Genomic DNA, 24,960 nt, shown 5'->3' on the forward strand with positions numbered 1-24,960 from the left:
AGCTAATGTTTCTCTTAAGGTCTCTGCTAAGGTTCAGTCGTCGTCTAGAAAACAACGACAACAGTGCGAGTTCTTCTGCTCCCGCTGCTGCTGCTGCTGCTGCTGTTGCTGTTGTTGCTGCTGCTGCTGCTGCTGCTTACCACTTGCACTGCTCCCTGTCTACTGTTTTGCTGCCGCTGCTAAAAAACATCATCCCGTCATAGTACTACCATATCATCATCTCCATGAGCAGCATCAGCATCATCAACACCATAAACTGTCTGTGTCGGCGGTAGAACTGCACGGACTACAACAAAACTATACGGCCGCCGTTGCCGCCGCCGCTGCTGCTGCTGCCGCTGCTGCTGCATAGGCGACCGCCGTCATCGCCGCTGCTGCTGCTGCTGCACAGGCGGCCGCCATCTTGCCATATTGTTTGACACGAGCGCCCTCGGTGGCTGCCTTTCGAAGTAATCGAATTGAGGGCGACTTCTACTCCTCGATGTCCCGATGACGGCAGCGGTGCCGGCTACGAAACGAACGATAGAGACGGATAGAAGGATGCACGAGCGGAGCGACGGCCGTGCGGGCGACCGACCCATCGACTAGCCGCTCGTCGTCGCTGGTAAAAGGGATGGCGGCGGCGGCGGCGGCGGCGACAGCGACGGTGGTGGCATCGCCATTGCCGCAGACGTCACCGTGATCAGAGGAGGCTTGAACGCTTGGCTTGTTCGTATTCTCTTGCCCATCACTCGATTGTTGTCTCGTCGTCGGTGCTCGATTCGTCCGCCGGTGCCCGCCGTGCGTCGGGCTGGCGTTCGCCAGCGTCGTAGCTGCAACGCCAGCGGCGGGAGCAACAAGCAACGTTGTTCGCAGCACAAGAACGTTGTTGTTGTTAGTATTGATGGTGGTGTCTCGCTGTAGCTGTCGATGTGATGCGACGTCACCATCAGACGACGATGCGATACGCCGATTTAGCTAAGCGGAGTTCAGCAGAAGCAGCAGCAGCAGCAACTGTTGCGTCCTACGTACGTGTAGCGCGGCACTGCGATGCCAGCAGTGGAACGAATAAACGCGCGTAGACGCCGGCGTTTGCCTACTAGTAATAGTAGTACTAGGGGTAGTGGCATCAGCGTCAGCACTACGGTACAGCTAACGCATACAGTTCGTCAGTCGGTCGGTCGGCGCTGTCAGCACCGCTGTGAGAGCAGCGCCTGCCAGTCAGCGTTTCGTGGTGAGTGCGCTTTGTTTAACGTAGTAGCGCTTGTTTCGCTATCGCTATTGTTGATGCTGCTGCTGTTGTCGTCGTCGTCGTGGTCTGCGCTGTCTAGCCTGCTTCAGGCGGAATAGAGAAAAACAGTCAGCGAAGGTCTACAAGAAGGCGACCGTATGATGGCGGCAGCAGTGCCGGTGGCAACTGGTCGAACAGAAACGCATGGACCGACGGAACAGTTACTGATAGAATAGTTATTGCGGCAACGATGGCGACAGCAATAGCAGCACCAGTGTAAGTAATCATAGTCGCGCAGCAGCTCGACGCACTGTTCAATGCTACTGTCTATGTCTGCTCTTGCTGTTTATGGCTGTTTCGACAGAAGCTCTCTATTGGTAGGTTGTCTTGTAGACAGATGATCGCTTATTCGTTTATTTGCTTGTGGCCCGGCTGACTTGTTAACGTTCGTCACCGTCCAACCGCCGTTGGTCCTAAAGGAAACAGAGAGGCCAAAGAAAAATAGAACGAGCAAACGCGACAAGCGCTGCTGTTGTTGTTGTTGTTGTTACTGTGGTATTTGCTTAAAGCTGTGCAATGCTGCACGGCGCTCACACAATTGTGTTGGTCAGGGTCCACTTCTTGTAGCCGAGCTGAACGGATATGTTTCTCCCTTGCTTGATTACCAATGCAGGCCTGTCTGCCTGGCTGGCTCGCTGCACGTCCTCGTGCGGAAGTACCCTCTGGAGTAGACAAACAGATCGGTTGCTTACCCGCTAGCTTCGATAGTGTGTCGATCTATGGCTGGGTGCGTTTGTGCTCATGCACGCCCAGATACAGGTCGCGCTAGACATACATCATTACATCACACTGTAATCTTAAACTCTGCGCTTAGTTAGCATTGTAAGCTGCCGGTAGTGAGCGTTGTCACGTTAGCGTTCAGCAGAGTCAAGCTGCTCGCCTGTGACAAGAGAAAGATTATGACATTCGCCAGTTTTGGGGACCATGCGACAGGACGAGATGAAGTCGGTGGCGTCAACGACGCGAATGGGGATGCACTGCTGTTCGTGTTACTGTAGCAAAATGGTTATTGCAGTGGCGACGATCAGTGCCAGAAGGTGCGGCTTGTGATGGCGGTTTCTGGACAAATGCCGCTCGTAAAAGTCACTGGTGGACGACGTATAGGCGACAACACGCGACAGGTTACGTCGACCATCTGCAAAGCAAACGGTCGAACGAACAAAGTGCGGCGTAACGCATCGCGCTTTCCAGCAAGAACCTTGGTAAGGAGGGCAGCAGCGGCGACGACTGATGATGGCCGTGATCGCCCACATACGGCACGCAACGGCGATAGCTTTAAGCGATTTCATACCTGTCATAAGCCAAAAAGTTCTTAGAGTTAAATGACGATGCAAGCCGCTGGTCCGCTTGTTCTTGAACCCCTCACGCAGGCCATTAGCATTGTAGCCGCTGTGCTATATTTTAACAGCATTGCGCAGAGGTGCTCACAAGCTGTGCGACATAAACGCGACAAAGGTCGTCGGTGTTTAACCTATAATCTTATAGACGGGTTCAGCGTTGTCGCATTCGGTTTTTTCTCCTCCGTAACATTGTCTCTTCAATCGTCGTTCTTTTCCTAATCAGTATTGAAAAAATTATGAAGTAGCTACCAAAAAACGAAAGGTTTCGGTGGAAGTGACACCACTGCAGTCGGCGCCAATCTCACTTAAGCCGACTGTTCAATGCCGAGGCATCGCATAACGACCTTTTCAGTTTCACGCTAATTAATGGGCACCCGTAATTCTGGTCAACAGCTGCGAATAACAGTGACTTTACGTGCTCTAAAGTCTACAAACTAGTACTACAATGCATCGGCGCCTCTGTCTCCCCAGTCAGTTTCAGTCAATCGCCGTTGCTGTTTTCCTATCTCTCTCGAACGATATTAAGTTTGTTGCATTGCAAATTAATAAAGGTTTGAGCACCGCAATGACAGCGGAACGTGTAACGACTCTGGTTGAAATTGAGCGCACTGAAGTATTTAAGTGCCCGACGTGCATTGAGTGCTACTAGCCTTGACGCAGTTACTAGACAAAGTATAGTTTACTCTTTTTCGCTGAGTGGGCATTGTTCATGGTGGTATTCTATGTCAACAATATGATCTTGTCCTGTCGCCACGGCTGCTGCACACTTCGCTGTTACTGACACTGTGATTCTGTTAGAGCCAGATCAGCCTCGGGTCCGAACGTTCGAAAAACTGCAGAGAGACGACGCTGAACAAATGCTGCAACCAGCTGTCACAGCTAAAAAAAAAAGTCGATCGACATACAACTCGATAGGGTTTCGTTTGTTTGTTTTTTTTTTTTTTTGCTGCAGAACAACCAACAAGATAATTCGTTTACTTGGAGATAGAGATCGGATTTTTGTGCCAAATCATGCTCGTTCGTATATACGTATGGCAACTGTACCTACTCGTTTTTTTTTCATTAGATCAACATTAGGTCAACAAGATCGTAGCCAATATTTTTCAACAGGAGGTGGGTGTATGTATAGATATGTACATAGGGTAAAATAAAATCGACTCACAGCACTCACATTCTGTTCGGGAGTGTATCAGAATGGAGCAGGAAGACCAACCTCAATTTTAGGAGTTTACGATGTAGAGCTTTTTCTTAACGGTATAGAACGGCCTTTGTGATCCCCACTGCACGTTTGGTAACCTGTTCTTTTTCTATAGAGTTTCATACTCCTAGAAAACTCAACGACGTGCGTTAGAGCATAAGCTGCGCAGCACTACGTTGGTTTACGGATGTTGTACGTCTTGAACGGTTATTGATGGAGCTACTTGATCATAGAACGAGCACAGAAATAAACGTACAGGTACCATTTCGATCGTAGAATTCGTTGTTTGTGGTATGGACTTCGTTGAATCGACTGGTTTCAGGGCCCGCAAGCAGCGGGGTCTATGGCCAGACTACTCAGAAAAAGGAAAAATCAGTTTTTCTAGGAAATCACAAAGCGCTTACAAAGCGGCTCATCTTATAGTGAGTTCGTACCTGGGACGGACGCTTTTCGTGCAGTGATCGCGTTAAATTGAGTTTGACGAACATCTTTTTATCAATCGTCGATTTTAATGAAACATCAACAGTGCAGCAGCTCATCGAATTCTATGGCCTTTAATACCTTTTCATGTGCCATCTAGGATTGTCATGGAGAGTAATGATTTTTTCTTCGTCTATCGAGTCTTTCAAGTTGGATAGCCTTGTCTACTTTACGCGACACAACCAGATATGGATCCTCGTTGGTATCTTTTTTCGAGGACTTCCTTCTATGAGTTCATCCAGTTCCACCAAATGCAAAGTATAATTTTTCAGGTTAGACATGTGGGTCCTCATTGGGCCTTATAGTGTTTAGGCGCCGCCCAGTCTCCTAGCAACTTCCAAAAACTGAAAATGCGTACCGATAGTCACCTAGCTGCAGCACAACCTTTTCTCTAAAAGGTTCTAATATCCTCTAATACATAAATTATCTGCCGGCCGTTGCTCTTCTGAAGTACCGTTAGGCAATTCTTTTGACCTTGGATGGCCAACCGAAGTGGGTTGCATCATTCTGGTCCTGAATGCCACTACTGTGTTTTCACCTTTCGCAGTTCTCTCCGGTACGAGATCCAACCTTGTGCACGGCGCAGATATACAAAGCTGCTTCGGCAGGCTTTTGATCTCGCGAAGAGGTGAAATAGAATGGACGTAGAATGCAATGTGATCAGGTCTTGTCTGCTGCTCAATTAAGGCGGACGTATGTATAGACTATTTTCAAATAATAATATATATAGAATTAAATAAACGACGAAGAAATGAATGGAAAACAAAGACATTGAAACGAAGCTGTTACGTTATAGTTTCTTTGTTTTCTTTTATGTAGTTCATTACACACAGCTCAGTATGCCTATACAAGATAGATTCGTCGTATCGTCTCCGCAAAGGACCCTATTGAATTATATAACACAATTGTTTCCTTGATATTATTTGTCTCTCGATAATCAAACGAGATTTCAGATATAATTACGGTATATCAGACGGTTTACTGGAAAATTTTCTATTTCTCCAGCGAATTCAGGTGGTTGCTAAAATCACTAAATTATTGTGCGTCGAAAAGTGTCGTGGACAGGATGGAATATATGCACGCCGAGGAATCTGAATTCCCGTTTTTAGCTGTCTAATATGCCACTAAAAAGAGCTGAAAATGGGTGATCTACACCAAAATCCGTATCCAAATTTACTAAGCTGTTAAATTTACTTCTACTTGAGGCCAAACATCTTTATTGGAAATAAAGCACACATATTAAAGGTAAATTGATTTACTGTTATTATTTACGATATTATCTGCCTGACGCAATGGCTGATGGTGGCCCTAGAGCTAGAAGTCGTAACATTTATCTTATTTGCATCATATAATTTAGTTAGAAATATATACAAACAGTTTGTCTCGGTAGCACACTGGCTACCTAGGAATGAGGCTCTAAGTAGTTTGAAGAAGGTCATTCTTACAACACATTCAAAGTTATTGCGATCTGCTCGAAATCTAAAAAACGTTCCATCAAAAATACTTTATACAAAAAAATATAGAGATTAACGTTAATACAGAAGTGAAAATAACGAAGTTCTTTATATTCGCTTAGTTACCTTTTGCAATCCAGCATACACCCAATTCAAATTTGTGTAAGTAATTCACATTTAGTGAATGTTCTATTAAAACACTTATATGAATTCGTTGCAGGTATTCTTGTTGCCTGATACCATGATCTTGCTGCAATTGCATCAGTACTTCGCTGCTCAGTTAGTTCTCTGTCCTGCTTTGTTGAAGCTATCAAAAATACCTCGTGCTTGTTTCTGCTATTCAATCACCCTGCTAGATAGTAGTTTATCGAGTTTTAACGATATCGCAACACACAGCCGTTGTCATTGTCTTCTACGAATTACCACATCTACCCACACATTCCAATCTACCCACCCGTTTACTACGAATACTTTTCCGTAGCTGGCTTCAGCTGCAGGACTAAACATTGAAGACATGAAAAAAACTTTACATTTGTTTTGTGAAGTCTCAAGTGTCCAAAAACGTTTTTTCCGTGGTTCCTTTAACGTTAATAGGTATGTTTTGAACTTATATTCCATATTCAGAATAGGAACTGATTTCGAAAACGTCAAGTTCCTCATAGTATATCTTAGCCAACACGTAATAGTGCAGTAGCGACGCGTCTGCTGACAATCGTTAACGACACGTGACAGCTGAAGTTCGAAATCCGAGGGTAGGCAATTTTCGTATTGTGTTAGTAGAAGGGTAGGCAGCTCTCCAAAGCGACGCCCAGTGGCTCATATGCGGGACGTAAAAATTCGAAACATTCAAGATGAACCTAAATATAAATACGACTACGGCCGTTCCCGAAGTAGTCGACATTTGTACTTCTATTCTTTCCAGAAAAGACAATTGCTACTATAATTAGTATTCTTAGTTATTAATATTACCGGCCTTCTTAATGACTCTGATTCACATATCAGAAGCGTTCTATCGGACCTGTCTGTATCAACCCAGCCTCAACGTTGAACAAAAGCGGTATGCGTGTGGCTGTAGCTAGTTGCTAACCCAGTTGTCAATGGTAAACTGCTGGGAAAGGACTGCCACTCAGTCAGCTTATGCAAGCACTATTACGCTCAATTGGTTTTCACCGAAGTCGCTGTCATCAACAATTCAGCGGCGATCTCCATGTTGGATCAGCTGGTTTAGAATTAGTTCCACCACACAAAAGACTAAACAAGACTCTCGTTATTTGCCACGCTTTCTAGCTAACATGTACACACTAGAGGCCCCATATTCACGTACTTCTGTTTGGAAAAGCGAAAATAAAGCTTCACATATTCAGGCCAGCCAGCGTTGGGTCGGTGGAGTGATAGACGCTTGTCCAGCAAGCACAACTTCGGCAAACGTGTGCACTAACGGATTTAAACACAGTGTCATGAGAGAATTTAGTTTCCTACGGACTTAGACAGAACCTGTGCGTAATGTGGATGTTGTATGCGCGTACAGATGTGGTAGTTCGGATCTTACTTTAAAGAGATTTTGCATATCTCGATGATGGACAATGTTGCACATGCGAATGTGCCTCGCTCACTTTGAAGTACGCCCCCGATTAGGTGACATATAGGAGAACGGTCATTAAAGAAGCAGATCTTTTGGCAGTATACAGATTTTGTCACTGTACAGCCACTTCTTATTGATACGTATAGCTGTTCATATGCGAGGCCTCCGTATTCGATAGTAACTTTAAAAAGCAATTCATTAATTTTTCCTAATCCGTCGACCTAGTACTAGGACATTCTACGCTTCGAAATTACGGCCGTTACGGTTGACCTAGAGGAAGAGGAGCTGTTTCCTTCCAGCTCGAAATCGAACTTTATTTGCAATCCGTTCTAGGAAAGTCAACCGGATAAGTTCCTTGTTCGAAGTAACTCAATTACCGTGATCCTTTTTCGAGACAAACACTTAATTCGACTATAACAAACAATTTTCTTGAAGAATGGATTGTACATATTTGTCCTAGTGCGAACAACGCCTGAATTCATGTTTGTACCGCGCAGTGGTACGAGCAGAAAAGGTCACGACCAGTAGCTACTCCAATGACAGTGACAGCGTTATAATGTTGTGATTGATGCTTTCCGCATTATCCTAATTAGTGAGCCTACCTGTTTGCCAGAAAAGACTATAGTGCTATGTAGCTCAGCCGTAGCCTCGTTTGTCATCTAATGATTCGTCCAAGATAGCTATAATAGAAACAATTTGTTGATACCACCTGCTACAGAGGCCGGTCTCCTAAATAGAAGCTGTTAAAGAAGCACCCCGATTATAATTAAGTGTTAACTTATGACCGTGAGCGTCTCAGCTTTATCTGCAATCCGGTCTAGGTGCAATCACAATGGCGCGAAAGATCAGATACGATGGGCCACAAAATAAGCCAACATTCTACATCGCGTAATAAGGTTATCTATTATCACGCTCTTGTCAGGGTCATAGCTTACATTTTCAGTGGGGTTATTTTCATTGCTACTACTGCTGATTAAGTCTATCTGGGTTGAAGTAAAACTAACAAATGTAATACATTTCTATTCGTGACTTAGTAGTAGGTGGAAAATAAGAAAGTCTATCAGAAAATGGTTTGAGTTTTGCAGTACGACTCATGCGTGTACAAATCGGATAAAATAAAGAGATTTAAAAATTAAGCTAAAGAACGTGACGTCTCTATAGAGAAATGGGCAAAGCAGTACCCCCGTGGTACTGCGGTTTCACATTTGGCTCCCGACTGATAATTAGTAATTGTTTTCTAAATTGACTTGAAAACTCCGGCTCGCCTCGCAGTTACGTTTAAGCATATTGAAGATATAATACAAGTATATATTTACTCTCCTTTGTCATAATGAAAAATGGGTTCTCACTATGCCGTGTGCACTACTGTCCCTTCAGGATGCCATACATTGAGAGGTTTCAGCGCTCACAAAGGCTAAAAATCCTAGGAATACAACCTTCTGTCGGAGCCACCTTCATTTCAAGGTTTCGACTTAAGTTCAGTGTCGTGCATAGCTCCAAGGGCCAGCGTTTTCAATGCCAAGAACAAAATAAAATTTGAAGCTCTTTTCCTGTCGAGCTTCGCACGTGGGCTTCAGTCGATAGGTTGTTCCTCGGTTTCTGTCTTATGAAGGTTGCTGATCGCTACATATGTACGACAATGTTCAGGAGTAGCGCTATACACAAATTGAATAATCATAACTATAGCGCACTATGAGAGCGGCAAAAATGAATTTCGAATCATCGACTTTATTAAAACGGGCGGAAATTAAGTTCTCCTGTTGAGGCTGTTTCGTTGGTTATGTACACACTTCAGCAAAGTCGGAACAATAGAAGGGCTGCGTGATTAAGGATGACGTCCGTTCAGACTTGTGCCTATTGTATTAAACAACCTGCCTTTTAGATCAGCTTGCGTGGATACAAATAGTAGCTCACAAAAAGCGGATAGGCCATAGTACGAATTATAGCTTGGATGCGAAATAATCTATGTCCGACATCTTCTAGCATTCTCCGGGTCACTAAAATCCCATAGGGTCCCCCAATGTTACATCCGAACACGAACATATTTACATTGTCCTTTTCCTTTCGATTTCTGCGCACGTGGTCGAGTGGCCGTTTAGAGTGTGAATTGGAGCTCAAATCGCGATCTTTATCTGGAATCAATGTTGGCGAAGGCGGTGGAATACTGCTCATCTCATCTTGATCTCGCACATAATTCTCCTTGTAACAGCTGCGCCTTTCCCACCAGTTGGAACAAAGGCGGCAGTGTGAACAATACCTTTCGGTCTTAAAATTTTAAGGCAGAAAGGTCAGCTACGGACAAATTTGGCAATAACAGCAATTTTTCGAATGAATTCGCACAAAAAAATATACCACTGGTAGAATTGAAAAGTAGCCAACATCGGTTTCTGACAGTCCTGATACAACAGATTAGTGAGTTTTAAATGACACAAATCAACTAGCTAACCGAGTGTCACGTGTCGGTTGAATATATCATGGTAGCTTTAGCCTGTCTAATTGATTAACACGTGACCCAGGTGTCTTCTCAGTATTTCAATGAGATGATCCTTCTCTAAAGGTGTTTCTCATGTTTTACATCCGGCACATAGGCGGTTATGCAACGCTTTAAACAGTTTGTCCCGGCTCGTATCAATGTGGAATTCTATCTACGCTCGGATTCAAATTCCGACCACGACGGTACCGATTACCCTATCATAGGCACCCAATCAAGTAAACCTAATCGAGAGCATTTCAAGACAAGTAGTGCAAGACGAGCAAGCAGCGACTTCTTTTTCTAAAAACATTGACTTCTCAATGCAAAAGCTCACAGACCCGTTAGATTTTACCAAAACCTACAACATCTGCTAGCACACTTATACTAAGTTCGAAACAACCACTGCCGGGCTGTCAGCACTGTTGGGTTGTGTTTCATATATTTCTATCGGATATATATAATGAACCCTAACCGATGACTGGCGGTAGGCAAAGAGGCGGGAAGTTTGCGCCTTTTCGTGGATGATCTCTTGTTATATATTTCCTTTGAAGTAACGTACACAATGCGGAAGTGACATAATCAACGGTTCCACGCACCGATGATAGTTCTAATGCTTTGTCGCCACGATGCGCAGCATGGTGGTTGCTATATGATTCATCATCAAATGACAAAACATCTACGACGTGCTTTCTTCTACTTTGAAACATTTATTTGAAAAGTTTGCATATTCGTACTGCACCATTAATTCGACACATTACCCTGGGCGGAATACTCTAAAATTGATCTGTTGAACTTCCTTTTTCAGAGGGATTTTTCTGGTGATTTTTCCAACTCCCAATTGCTGCGATTCTTTTCGCTCGTCACAGGCAAGCTGAACCGACTCAATTGTCCCAACATACTGCTATTCGTCATGGTTTTCTTCGTAGGTTTTCGCCTAGCTAGCATATCGCAGGTCGGTTTGTTCAAAATCATGGCCTAATGCAAACCCTAAGCGAGACGACACATTTATCGTCATAATCCGGCTGAACGAAGGTCGAACTACTGCAGCCCTTTCCGTTTTGAGCGATGCACTTTGTATAGGAGGCGGTGAGGCGTCTTGTTAGGTTGATTGTCGGTTTGATGAGGACTAGTTCCTTGAATGCATACTTTTCGAACACCGTTTAGGTTTTGATGTTGATTCCGTCGTTTTGATAGTTTTTAGTTAATCTGTTTGTGGTCTAGGGTGCATCTACCTTCGCAGACGTCCAACGTCGCTCCACCTGAATTGAGATCATGCCCTAGATGCGGTGTGGCCTGTAAACGAGTCTTTCAGTGTGCAGAATCAACTTGCCTTTCTAATCGATTTTCAGTCATTCAAACCAACTACAGTCAGTCTTTTAGAAACAGAACGTATCTTCTGACAGAACCGCCGTACGCGAAGTTTCTTCCTGCTGCCGCTACCGGCGCCACCACTTGGAATGGTTAGGATTATGCTGAAAGCGCCGTGTCGAACAGCGCGCACGAACTAGCTCCAGTTAGACAAAGCAGGGCATTCGACGTCTGGTTTCGCCGCCGCCGCCGCCACTGTTGAGCCAGCTAACACAACCGTCGTAGAATTTTCGCGGTAATCTGGATGACATGGTCGCATTAGACGGGCAGCGATGCGACGAACGGGGGCAGAACCATTCCTTTACTAGACACTCATGCTATGCACGCGGCGATACGTGCTACGTATAAAAGAGTATGGCTATGTGAATTGACCTTGGACTCCACCCTGTGTCTTAATCTGTTGTTATTGTTTCGCGTAATATGCCTGCCCTGAACTAGCAATCGGGCCTATGGAAGCCGGGTTCGTCGGACAAGCTATATAAACATCTAAGATTGATTTATGTTGCCTGTCGCACACGACACGACACGAAAACCCTTTTTGCTAGGTCGGCGATGACGCACGACAGGGAAACGCACAAAAAGACCAACAACAAGAATAACGACAGGACCGACATAAGGAGAAATAGGCCCTTTTGGACCTTTCATCTTGACGACCACCAACGGCAGACTTGATGTTCGTATGCTAACTCCACAAAGCCGTGATGTGCGTTGTCGTGACAATAGACAGGATTTAGCCGAGCGCACGGCGTTTTCTTCTGGCGGAGCAGCGTAATGAACTGTTGAACAGGACTGCTGTAAATCCAGGCATTTCATAGTGCATCGATTTGGCGCTGGTCGGCCTTGACATAGAGTTTATATGAAATGAAGCCCGGTCAGTTGACGCAAGACACAGAGCTCAGTAGGAAAAGAACTCAGCCATGTAACAAGCAACTAAGCCCATTGTGATAAGGCAATGATTTCTAGTGGGGCATTAATGTACTTCTTAATAACTGAACAGAACATACAGAACAGAACGTTTTTGATACGGACAACGTATAAGAGTAACAGAACTTATGACAGCAGTTTGGCAAAGTTCGAAGTACCACCATTGCACACAGCAGTCTACACACAATTAAAAGTGCGCCCCGTTTGCGTTATTCTATTATGATTGGTAACAAATGTGACCGGCATTATCTAGACTAAGATAGTGAGGTGTATATCGCTAAGTACAGTCGAAACAATTTTTTATATGAGCTTGTTAGCTTATATCAGAATACGTATCTAGCCAAAAATCAAAATATGAATTTTCACAAAGTAGCATCACAGTCGCCGATAATCAGCGCGCTGTCGTTGTTAGCCACCTTAAAAAATATTGAATTAGTTGCCGTGGAAAGTAGAAATATGTAAAGAACATCAGCAATTCGGTATCGGAACTTGTGCATCCTCGTTTCGGCTCAGGTGTTATAAGGAAATTTCATTTCTTTTTCAAAAAATCGCTTCGATTCTCTCTCTTTTTACCATAGACGATTTTTCGCAAACCTTCATCGTTATCAAAAATGGGGTGGGGCATAACACAAGCAGGCCACGAGGTTATGGAGTTTGTGTCAATTCTGTCTGAAAACTCGACCCCAACCCTAATTCTCTATAGTGCGAATAGAGTCACAAACGTATGAGATATGGGCCTTTCCCAGTGTCAGGGTCGAGGTCGAGAGTTGAGAGCTAGGGTTTCTCAAGTTGTCTGTTAGACAGCTTGAGAAACTCTGTTTAGTAATATGGTAACGCGGCAGTGAGATGGATTGCGTTCCAAAGGGTAAGATTTAGATGCCTGTTAACAAGAGATTCGTGTTGACCTATTCAAATTTTTGTGGGGTTCATGCTTTTAGATTAATCCTAACGTACTACATTCGTTAGTACGCCAAATTATATTTTTCCTCATAGGCTAGGTTAACTGAGTGAGGTAATTATCAACGCTCTGCGGAGGCAGCATGTTTTTACGGCGCTCCACATTGCCTGTAAAATAGTCAACTGCCGAAGCGAATCTATACGGATTTAATATTTGAGTGCATTCAAATTGGCAGCTTCTTAAGATGCAGTCGATTCTGTTAACCTATACGCTAGATGAGTTCTGAAGTTTGCCAGCACTGCGAACACTATACGGACGTTTGTTCCCATTACAGACTAAGTTCAGTCATACAAGGCCTCAGTATTTTTGTTTGTGGCCACCGCAAACATGGCAAATTACGTCTCGCAAATAAGTGGCACCTCTATACGCCGATGTGTCGGAGCCCGCTATACCTGTGTAGCATGATAAGACTACAAGCTAAAAACTTTCTGAAGTTCTCCCTGTCCTCTCTTTAGTACGCAGCATACTGAACCGCCAGATCGAGTGGTTAGTGAGTTTGTTACTGGAACAAGCACACATGTGTTCCCTTGCATTAACAGATTTACACTGGCGATAGAATGTTAAAGTACAGTTATGTACTTTAACAAGTACATACAGCATTGTTTTGTTAAGAGCCAGATGAATTCTTCGTTTATAGCAACTTGGATATAGAACTCCGCCTTTCAGTGGTTAACAAAGCTCTTACATGTCATGCTTAGATTGCCGGCTGAGAGCCAGACAAAGGGTTGATCCAGGACCGTTAGAAGGGTCCAGGTTATGAAATTATACTAACACACAGAAAGCGATGCGATGGTTTTATCGAAACAAAGCCGATTTGTTTCATACTATTCTTTGATTCGTAATGTATATAAGAACAACTCAATATAAAATAGTTAATTCAAAATAATTGATTTATTCATTCGATACATGCATGCATATCAATAGCAATATTAGCTCGAGCGGACGAAATCTTCTCTAGTTTTTTCGTTGTGGACGCGTCACATCGGCGAGAGCGTTCCGGTTCGATTTTAACAACCAACAGATGGGGACTTGAGAGATGATTACATCTGCAAGCATCGTTATAGCTCGAGATCCCATTGGTTATTGTATAGGTTCGGAGGGCTGTTGTGCGCCACATAGAAGCTTGGGAAGAAAGCAGCGACGGACTGAGTTAAGTAATGGACGGCAGACCAGAACGGGCCAAGTTTAACGGGATGCGTTTGTTTTTTCTGGTCGTTGGTTTCGTTTAACGCCAAGATCAGACCATCCAATGCCATGCCCGAGGTCAGATTCCAATTCATAATCGAGTCCAACAGGCCGGAACTGTTTTGTCCACAGACGCGATAATCATGAGCGATATCTGTCTTCATTCGACAGAGCTGTCGACGAGCACAGCGCTCATCACACGGGAAGTCTTCGTCGGAAGAGTGCAAGAATCGGCTGTAGACAGGAAACAGGCATCGCCCGCAGATCTCTTAATTTAGGCACACCATCGAGATATCTGTTTAGATCACTTGAATAGTTGAATGTTTGTAGGACTATGCATATCGTTCCAGACAAATTTATTGTTGATTTTGACGAAATCAAAATGAAATGCGTTTATATGTGTTCAATTGAAATAGGGGCGAAATTTCATAATTTGGCTCACTTATAATATAGTAGATACTCATCAGATGTTACCTGGTGCGCCTTTAAATACAAAGTTTTATCATCTTTTGTGAAAAAGATACGAACATCTAATAGAAGCACTCAACGTTAGTTCGGAACTGTTGGTGTGCGCGGGCTGAACATGCTTCGTTTGTTATCAACCTCCGAGAAAAGTATCTAATATAGCCATATTGTAAATTCTCATATGAATGCTATACTGCTGAATGACCCGTAAACGAAGATATAGTACACATCTCTCTATATAATGCATGTATATTGATATCTACATGAGATGCTGCCAAACCACACAGAGAGGCATCAAGTGACAGGTAGGGAGTACGTTATATATTGCTAAAAATCCTAAGCTTAAATGCTATCCGTGTTAGTTAACTAGAAGGTTCACGTTTTTGCGGATCGCTGCAATGGCGTGACGTATCACACTTACGTGTAGAACCTTTCAAATTCGGCCGGGTTCTGGGCCATCCTGTCCACATAGTTGCTCCAATGGCGGGGGGTCAGTTCTTCAAGTGGAATATCTTTCCGAGCAGAGTATTCGAGCTGCCACTCAGCACGGTTCTCGGCGTTTGCTTGCGTCAAATTGAGGAAGTACGTCTCGTGGTCGACAATCTGTAAAATTGCGTATGCAATCCGATTTTTGTGGTAACTAACCTTACTAGTTTTTTCAATTCACACCAAATCAATACAACATACCACGATTCATTTTTCATAGATCACATATAATCTGGCCATTGCCTCGTCCATGAGCTTCGCGTATGCACACGTTACAGTCACGACAGGCGTCACTTTACTGTGGGGTGGTAGAAAAGACAATACAAATATAACAACAGCAGTAGTACAGCACAGACATTGCTGCGTGAGGTCGATTGTTCGAATGAGCCAACTCGTCGAGTCAGCTCGCGCCGTCACCTCCATTGCCTTCTTCATCCTGTTGGACATTGGGTCTGAGTCCTTGGTAGACTCTCGTCTCGGTTCGGTGACTCGGGTTCAGCAGACTCAAACTATACCAAACCGAACGGCAAGAACACACTGGTGCAATATCGGTAGGATCGGATTCATGTCAAAACGATATCGTCCATAGCGACCCCAGTCCAGGACATCTGTGGAACATGCAATCTGCTCAGAAGTGCCCGATCCGGCTCTGGGTTTAACTAGTTTGCTAGCGGTTGCTAGCAGTGACAAGAAGGAATGAGAGTAGAAGTAGAACCCGCAGTGAAGGCGATCCTTAGCTGACGACGATCAACAGGCTAATAGGGCTGCTTAGTGCTTCTATAGTCCGACAACATGAGAAAGGCCGGCGTAGCGGGCGCCCAACAGATTAAGGGCGTCGAGGCAGCGCTTACCCGATATCCGCCCCTACACCGACCACCCGCAAGTCCTGCAACTGGTCTCTCGACTATCCCTATCGACTATCGGCGATTCGCCAGTGGACCCCGGTCCCGTTCGATCAACAGTTGGCCAAAGCTCCGGGGGTGCGGACATAAAGAACAGAACAACTCCGACAAACGGCTAATGGCAAGCCTGTGCAATTAGCTGAGCTTTGCTGGATTTGCTATTGCCTCATAGGCAGCCCACTATAAGACCAGGAACAGCAGTCATTTTGTTGTCGTTTGTCGTTACTCCTCAAAGAACATCGTCTACCAGCTCTCCTCGTCTGTCCTACCCGGGATCTCCACCAAATCCTTCGGCAGGAATCTTGCGTGAAACAGTTTGTGAAACTGATGTTACTATTTCACTTACCTAAAGAATTATTATATCTTTTGAATTATATTCCTATTATTATTATTATTATTATTATTATTATATCCTTGTTATTATATCTCATGAATTTTGAGCAATTCAAAGCCATTCTCCATAATGTTGACTAATGGCCTATCACAAGTTTTTATGAAACTGTTATATCTTATATATATATATATATATATTATTGAGCTTGTTATTGGGCCGAATACGGTACTCAGTGAGCCCACGCAGATGAGGTTGCAGTTGAATTTGTATGCTTGTTCACAATCGGTACATGCAGATAGGCAAGATGTACATACTTATGACCCCTTGGTTACGGCGAACCCGGTGCTAACCGGACGTTTCCCGCTAGCAAATTTGCAATGAATGTACTATACGTTCACACAAAATTCTTACGTTGTTTGTTTTTGCGTTGGAGCGATAGATCCGGAAGCTCGGGTTTAGATAGGAATAGGTCGTGACGCTAGGCCCAATATAAGCAATGTTGATTGGAACTGCACGAGTGTCTTTGTCGAAGTACACGATAAACTCATCATAATGCGTGTGTCCGTAGAATTGGGCCTTTATTGTCTTCCGGTACCTAGAAGCGCATACGAAATGAATGACTTTGCTTGGACAGTGTTTACGCTCAGCAGTGTATTCACTGGTCGGGAACAAGAACTTCCAATTTGTTAGCTACGCCATCATTACTTCATATAGGGTCAGTGCAGTTTATGAACACTACGAGAGAAATTAACGTGTGTTAACGATAATTTTTAGACCATAAGCAGCCGGTGGCAAAGCATCGTACTAGACACGTACGCCACAGATCCTTTTCTTAATCCAGGATAGTTTTTTGGTTGTTCCTAACGTGGAAATCAGTTCTCGCAGACGAGTCTTACCGTTAGGTCAAGCCTGCTTCCTAGCAGTGTATTAAGGATTGTTGCTATTCTGTACACGTACATATATTGCTTTGTTTTAGCAGGCTATCAAGTAACTCTAAACGAAATAGCGAAATTACAGTATGGACGAGGCTAAGGCTGCTTCTCGTACCGATCACTTAATTCTTAGGGCATTCTAATATAATACAATATATAAGACAGGTCAATATAAGACAGGCAATCATATACTTTTTTTCCTATACTCAAATGGGCATATTAGACCCAGTATGGATACCATGCTACCAAAATAATATTATGGAACCTCAGAGTGCGCGAAAAGTAGATTTGTGAAATGTTTGTCGAGACCTAATTAGCCTTTCTAGCGCTGCTGAGATAGGTAATGGCCTTATTCAGTAGTTTCGACACAATTCGACAAAATAGACTGAAAGGTGGCTTTTCAATTTAACCGTCCGAGATGGTAACTATTGATACTATAGATCATTGTTTCACATGTTGCACATGACCTTCGTATAGATGAAAAAGGCCATTTTAATTGTATCATAATATTCCCTTTTTAGTAAAAAAAAAAAAAAAAAAAACCTTTTATACTGTATCTGTCAAAGATAACAAAAACCAATCTTGGCGATTATCCGATTTATGTACGGTCTAAAAAGTTTCGAAAGCGTCAATACAGGCTTCGACTAGTTTTTGTATATTAGCGGGTCTGGGGAGAAAACTGCTTGCTCAAAAGGGCTTGTTTAGCAAGATCTATTTTTGCATCCAAGGCTACAGGAATGTATACCGGAATAGTAACAATTGTTTGTAGCACGCGTGTCTGACAATTAACAGTTGAAACGAACAAATACGTGCATCACACGCGATGATACGATTTTGCACGATCGGTTGTCCAATGCAGAATGGCGAATAGCAACAGCCACTAAGCTTCTGTGGTTATTGTTGTCATTGGCCGAGGGACCATTACTTCAAGTCTCGCCGATGACATACACTACACAATCTGTGTGATTACGATTATTTATTGTTACTATAAAGGTGAGACTAAATACAAGCCTGTGTACAAGCGAATGAAATTCAGTGCTCCACACTTGCACGCAATCCGCTAGACTTGGGGGAACGTGGCCGATTATGTGTACAGCTTCTCCAAGCTTTTCCGACTCAGCTAACTCCTTGTCGAGCCATACCAGCTGCCCGGCAGGATCCCGCGAATCGAGCAATAACCAACTGCCAAAAACAGTAGTAATAAAAGTAAAGTTTGTATTTGTTATTCATTTGTGTATATCACTAGTCGATGCAAATATACATTTTAAACAATTTTTGAGTATGAATTTTCGAATCTCCTTAGTCTGCTTTTGTTTGAATTTCAGATGCTTCGACATGATCTTTGCTGTAAACCTTCTAGCCTTTAAATGATTATTCCGAAATAATCCAATGGATTATTTAGAAATGCCTAAGCGTAGAGATAAGATCTAAGTAAGCTAGATTGCCCTGGTTGTTATCCGAGACTATAGCGGAAGCACTCGCATGCGCTGTCTAGACATGGAGTCGCAGCTTCAGAAAGTTGGGAAATCATACATCACCGAAACGAGCACACTGGGATCTATTAATTTTAACAAACTGAACAATGTGGAACAATTATCGCATTCAATTTTCGTGCAGAGTCGGTGAGGGCGATCTTCCGTAATAAGTTGTTTGCCTTTTTCAATGCTTTTCTCCGTATTCGTCGAAATAGGTCGCCCAGAACGGGTTTTGTCGTCAAAACCCTTTCGTCCGTAACAGGTGTCATTCGTACACTCAATGGTGACTCAGAGCTCTTTATTTGCTCATTGTATTTAAAAAAAAAAAAGAAGACAAAGCGTCACCAAGAGTCATGTCTAACCGCTCATGAGATACACAGTGCGCTCTCGAGCGCTTTCAAACTAGGCTTCCTTTTAGACGTCAGGCATACGACTATAGTCCCACAAATCCGATCACGGTTGACTTCTCGAAGACTAGAAGTCACGCGTAAGGTAGAAACGCAGCTGTTTTTTTTTATATGTTAAAAGAGACAGCCTCCCGCATTTTTGCCCTGACACTTTCGTTCCGTTTTGCTTACCTAGCACGTGTATATTGTGGCTTAAAGCACACAAAGCCGATCCCGAATCTTGCTAGATATGCTAAACTTGCATCCTTTACAACATGTTAGTCATGTTATCACACCTGTGCTCGGCCTATGCATTGGCTAACGCGCGTAAGTGCGGCGCTTTCCGAGTTTTCTCGTTTTGTAGCAGTTCTACCCTTCCTAATGATCTTTTGTCAGTCTTTCCATTGTGCGTGCACTAATAATAATAACCCCAAAATAAATTAAGAACTGTACATCGTCATGCAGCTGTGAATAATCAGTGTTGTAACGCTATCATTGCTAAATACTAAGCATTTGCAAATGAGCACATATGAACCACTCGGTCTATTTTTGCCCTTTTCCTGTTCCGTTTGTGCAATCGTTTGCCTCCATTCACTGTGCTTGTTAGCTGACAAATACATGTAACCAATTCGATTGCTTGTGGACGCCCTACAGATTTTTGCCGTACAAATTAAAGTAGTAGCAATAGTTGGTGTTAAGCGAAATGACTCGAAGTCCTGGTAGAGGCTTCGCGCTGTAATATCCTGATTTACGGAAGGTCTGCTCTGCTTCAGCGGGCAGCCATTGCTTCCAGGACTCCCAAAGGAAATCGTAAAGACGTTGCGTTTTCTTAAGAAAACGAGGAGCTGCCTCGCCTTTTCCGACGGTCGTAGATTTCGTGAACCTTAAAGGAATAAATCACCCTGTTAAGCGTACTAACCAACGTCCTAAATTCGGTTATATTTATAAGGGGTGCTATATTTATAGCATGGTGAGTTCTCGAAAACTTTGCTTATTAACGAAAACTGCGATTAATTAAGCAGACATGTCTATACATGTATATAAACATTGCTCCTTAATGACATGGTTGACATCAAGATCCTGTTACACACATGTTTGGCGGAACGCTTTCGTGATTGCCGATGGTGGGATAAATTTTAAAGCTCCCGCCGCCAATTTGGCCTATTGTATCTTGTAGCAGATCCGAGGTCATTTTGAAGTTATGCTCATTCGTCGCCTGACTAAGCTTCCAGAGATCATGAGCGGGAAGGTCACCTGTCCAGTAAGCAAAGCTTACCTATGGTACAGAGGGTAAACGTGACAAAATTACATCTGTTATGATCACACATATGTTGGGTATGCATGTAATGAACGACCTCGAATATTTAAATATACACAGAAAGCTTCAACCAAGAATGTTTTTCTAATACTCTAACCCTTCCCTCCGGTAGCACGGCTTATGCCGTCGTTGCTATATAAATAATAAATGTATTGAAGTAAGTTTTTTTTTATATGATATACTACCTGATCGGACATTTTATCGTAGACGTGTTCTAACATGCTTTCAAACGTCTGTTGGGGAAGATCACATCGCCGGTAATCTCCCCAGGGCTTGGCACCTTCCGCCGGATTTGCAGGTGTCCCACTTGCTTTTTGACAACACAGAGGCTCAGAACAATTGGCAAGGCTCCCCACCTAACAAAATATGATATTATAAAATGCATGCCAATTTCAGCCAGCGTTATATTGCAATCGGTGCCAAAGCTCTAGTCAGAACTCAGATCGAACACTACTTCTATATATATACCTATTTTTCCCACACGACGACTTTAAGGTGACGTGTTTCTTTGAATACCTGAAAATAATGACCAGAAGAAATATTGATCACTTACTGCGTATTCCGGATCGAAATGTGTATCACTTATGTGGAGAATACCGTAAGACTCATCATTTGCTCTAATTTTCTGCTCTCCCTCATAGCTTGTTTGGTCGATCTGGTTTTTTTCGTTGGCTATATGCTGAAGCTCTTCGAAGAATAAAACCACTGGATCAAGCGCTACTGTCGCTGTCTGAGCAGTAGAATCTTCTGACACGCTGGGCGTTAGCTCATTGGAATTGATGGACCAGTTGTGATATTCTGACGACAGGGTGCCGCATGAAGGGCCAAATACAAGAGTACACGACTCCTCAGTGGTAATACCCCGTTTACCGGTTTCGTCCATGATAAAATCAATTTCATCCTGTAAATCGAAAAAAAAAAAAAAAACAAGAATTGCCAACGCATCGCAGCGCGCTAGGGCTTTTTTAGCGCGGTTGACCTTAATATTTTCTAAATCATTGTAGCTCTTCAAAGCAGGACATATGAGACGATCGTGGTTAGCTTCAGAAGTTATATCGGTTACAGATATCGTTGTTATTGTTATTTATTTGTCCAAATAGAATAGCAACAACGATTGAAAACTTCAAACTTTGCAAAATATCTCGTGATAATTAACCTATCAATTGGAAAACGGTTTCGGACTGATTCGTTAGTAGAGAAACTGCCACTAACCTCGTAATTCTTAATGAGTCCAGCGCAAACTGTTGGTGTATTCAGGCGGAACCACTGACAAATAAAGCCGATACCTCGGTAAAATACAGATCGAGAGACCATCCTTCGTACTGACGTCAGGATGCCGATAAGGCTCCGACAAGTTGCACATGTTTCCATATTGGTAATGCCTGTCTCGAATGTATCGCGAACCTAAATGGTAAAATTTAGCTAGAGTCACTCATAAGCATATGATCTCAAAGTGAACTCAGACAACGTATCCACATATGGAAATGATAGACACTCTCAAATATGAAATACTGAAGTACGTGCCTTATTTGCGAATGCGGCACTTATCGCAGTAATCAAGTATAGACTGAAAATTCTCTAAAGACAGGCTGATTGAAACAAAAAAAAAATCGGGCTAATATACGTGAGCTGTTCCTTCAGAAACTAATCCCAAATCTTATTTTTTTTTTTGAATTTGATAATAGAATTATAGATAATAGATAAGAAAAAAAAATAATAGAAATGTTTAGGTATTTTATTCGTATTTCTTCGGTAGCGTAAGATTTACGCCAGCCTTTTCAAGCGCAGTACCCGCTAGGTGCGTAAGTTTGTGCTTGTGTCAGCACAGCCTTAATGCACCTATAATTGGAGCTGGACAACCGATGTAAGTGCGCCGTACGGTATAACTTAGGTGGAACCGTATTATGCCTAGAACTGAATCGCCAAACTCGGCGTCTCACTGTCGTTCAGTGTCGCAAAAGCGATGCTCGTTTGAATTCTCTTTAAACCACAAAACGATTTGCAACGGACTCATGCAAAGCGGCCATCCTCAGCGAGAACAGACAATCTATTTCTATAAGATTTTATCGTTAAGTTAAAATAAATTATCTAGCTGATAATAGGATTGCTTCTTTTGATCAGTGCTGAATGCGATTGTATTGCTGCACTTTTCGTAAGGAACACCTGTACGCTACGACTAAACAACGCTATCGCATCAGTTGGGTTTACTCATCTTAAGCCAAAAATGCCGAATTTATAATTGCGATGTTTATTATTTGTGATGGACGCTTATTTGCTGTAGGACATAGATCTGCTAGCGATATTCTCCGATGTTCTACAAACAACGGAACTATCGACAGACCTCTCTGTGAAAAGCGCACTAATAATGACTAGAGATTGATTGCTCATTGACTTGGGTTTGAAAACTGCTTGTACTGAAAAACTGCGTCCCCAGATGTTGTTACGGGCGGTTGTGTTAATTAGGCGGGAACGCTATAGGTACCTCGACGATGTAGATCGGCAACGAATGTCGATCATATCAAATATAGAAGGACAACGACTTACTGAAGCGAAATCATAGCTGATTCGTTGCAACATTAACAGGAACTCGATCGGCATCCCGTCCGTGTTGTTAAACTCGTCATCCTGGGCGGCGTAAGCAAGTGTTTCGAAAAACTTTTCATAAATGTAAATTTTCGATGGGTTCTGCAGGACCTCCTCATCAAAGTTGATGCTGTAAGGCAAGTGCAGCGAAGAGTACTGCGCGCACACTCGAAGGCTGTTTTGTGGTCCGATTCGGTCCAAGGCCATAGCGAACAGCATTGCAATATAGTGTGTGGCAGACATCGCTCCTGCAAGCAACTAATAAAAGAGATTGTAATTTCTATTTGTTTGTTGTGACCAATTTCTCATTCTATGTAGAGATAAAAATGATCGTTCTATCCTATATTGTACCGTTATATAATACGTTATGCGAAACAAGGACGATTCTAAGCTTGTCCGTGAGTCTAAAGACGCACACGTGATATTCAAAATGCAGTATAACACAATTTTTGCCGTGATTTAGATTCGGCCACGCAAGAGTACACGGGTCTGTAAGCTTTCGAACACCCCGTTTATGAATTCACATTTACATTACGTAAGGCTTGCACAAATGAAGTACTCCATTTGAATGGACAGTTTCAAAAGCCGTATTCAAGTAGCGAAAAATGAAAAATACAAATATTTTTCGTCTTCCACGAAAACACCGCAATAGATCGAGACAAAAAATTTTAACACATATAGCACGTTGTTAAACACACCTATCTGAGATACTTGCCTGTGTCTAACACCAACCCGTCGCCGCTGGCCAAATGATTTGATCGAAACTACTTTTACCTGAGCCATTTGACTGTTTGATTGAGATTAACGAAATTCAATAATCAAATGTCGTTGATAGCCGGATACGGGCACCGTGACAGCATGCGGCATTCTGTCGCAGCGTGACTAGAGCAACCCGAATGCGGGTTTTATCTGGAGACAGAAGAATACATTTTTCGGGACCATTTATTTACTTGCCAGCATATGCTGTAACTATGATTATGGTCCGATGATTCATAACAGTACGCTTTGTATTACTGTTTTCTATTCTAAACAATTTCATGTGTGTATCCCATTTCCGCTAGTTGTAGTTTCCGACGTTTGTTGGCCGGATAATGCTCTTGACGCGTCTGAACCCTGAGGCATGACGTTACCGTATTGATATAGCCATAGCTGTTTACGAAAAGCCATTTGTGTCGCGTTTTTAGACGGTAAGACGTACGAACTAGATAATTGTTTTCGTGGCTTTGCTTGCGTCTTCATTTCTGGTATAAATCAGTCTACTTATTGTTGTCGAGTAGCGTAAAGCGTGCAGTAGCTTTGTAATGACGCGGGTTTCTACAACAAGTAAAAGGATCCTGTGAGATATATTCATTGCTTTATATATATAAGCATACAAGCGAAAGTTTTTTCACGTATCTGTGCACGAAAAAGGTCGATGCACCCTAAAGCTACCTGATGTTATGGGGTATTTACTGCATATTTATCTAGATGAGTGCTTCAAGCTTTATATCCGGCAGTTGTGCGCTACTGAACGTTGCTTTAAGCAGTTAGCCTCTTCCGGCTTGAGGAAGCGAAGTGTACCTTTCCCTAGCTTCGAACGGGAACCCTATACGCGGAGCTTGTTTGGGAAAATATCTCTTGCAACTCAGATTACTTGCAATCCTAAACGCATCGTTACAGCTAAATGTCTGTTTTCTGGAATATAGATCCTCTTCTTTTTATGCGTCATGCTCTCAGCCCAAATGGAACGGCAGACCAAGCTCTTGACCACTTAGAGAGTCTATCGGCAAGAGCGCCTCAAGAGAAGCAAGAGAGTTTCTGATAGCGTTCCATCATAGGATCCTATCATTTAACCAATACGATTAGCT

The 24,960-nt window shown here is 43.1% G+C and overlaps 1 protein-coding gene and 1 long non-coding RNA gene across 4 annotated transcripts; one reads left to right on the forward strand and one right to left on the reverse strand.

Annotated features, from left to right (window-relative positions):
* The first annotated feature begins 578 nt into the window (after nt 1–578).
* On the forward strand, nt 579–23,215 carry LOC111261929 (uncharacterized). 3 transcript variants are annotated; one of them, XR_002681287.2, is made up of 3 exons: nt 579–1,213; nt 5,294–5,533; nt 5,963–6,304. It is a non-coding gene; the product is annotated as an uncharacterized LOC111261929 (long non-coding RNA). The 3 variants fall into 3 exon arrangements; XR_002681286.2 differs by lacking the exons at nt 579–1,213; nt 5,963–6,304 and adding exons at nt 1,239–1,486; nt 23,114–23,215; XR_002681285.2 differs by lacking the exon at nt 579–1,213 and adding an exon at nt 1,240–1,486.
* On the reverse strand, nt 13,916–23,367 carry LOC111261927 (sphingomyelin phosphodiesterase). The gene is made up of 10 exons (XM_022835815.2): nt 23,075–23,367; nt 21,743–21,934; nt 21,084–21,431; nt 20,716–20,886; nt 20,304–20,488; nt 19,880–20,095; nt 18,363–18,533; nt 16,831–17,014; nt 15,119–15,300; nt 13,916–14,466 (listed from the first exon to the last, which is right to left on the reverse strand). Exons 1-10 carry the CDS (start codon nt 23,354–23,356, stop codon nt 14,106–14,108), a joined length of 2,292 nt encoding a protein of 763 aa, XP_022691550.1. The 5' UTR covers nt 23,357–23,367; the 3' UTR covers nt 13,916–14,105.
* Nucleotides 23,368–24,960: the final 1,593 nt, after the last annotated feature.

This window comes from Varroa jacobsoni, unplaced genomic scaffold (assembly GCF_002532875.2).
Source record: "Varroa jacobsoni isolate VJ856 unplaced genomic scaffold, vjacob_1.0 scaffold_616, whole genome shotgun sequence".
Taxonomy (NCBI): domain Eukaryota; kingdom Metazoa; phylum Arthropoda; class Arachnida; order Mesostigmata; family Varroidae; genus Varroa; species Varroa jacobsoni.

What these genes read in the sequence shown, in the direction of transcription:
- LOC111261927 (XM_022835815.2), bottom strand. Translation starts at nt 23,356, where the DNA reads ATGTCTGCCACACACTATATTGCAATGCTGTTCGCTATGGCCTTGGAC. An exon ending in GACTCATTAAGAATTACGAG is followed by an intron (nt 21,432 to 21,742) that starts GTTAGTGGCAGT and finishes TTCGATTTACAG; the next exon opens with GATGAAATTGATTTTATCAT. An exon ending in ACGATAAAATGTCCGATCAG is followed by an intron (nt 20,489 to 20,715) that starts GTAGTATATCAT and finishes TCTGTACCATAG; the next exon opens with GTAAGCTTTGCTTACTGGAC.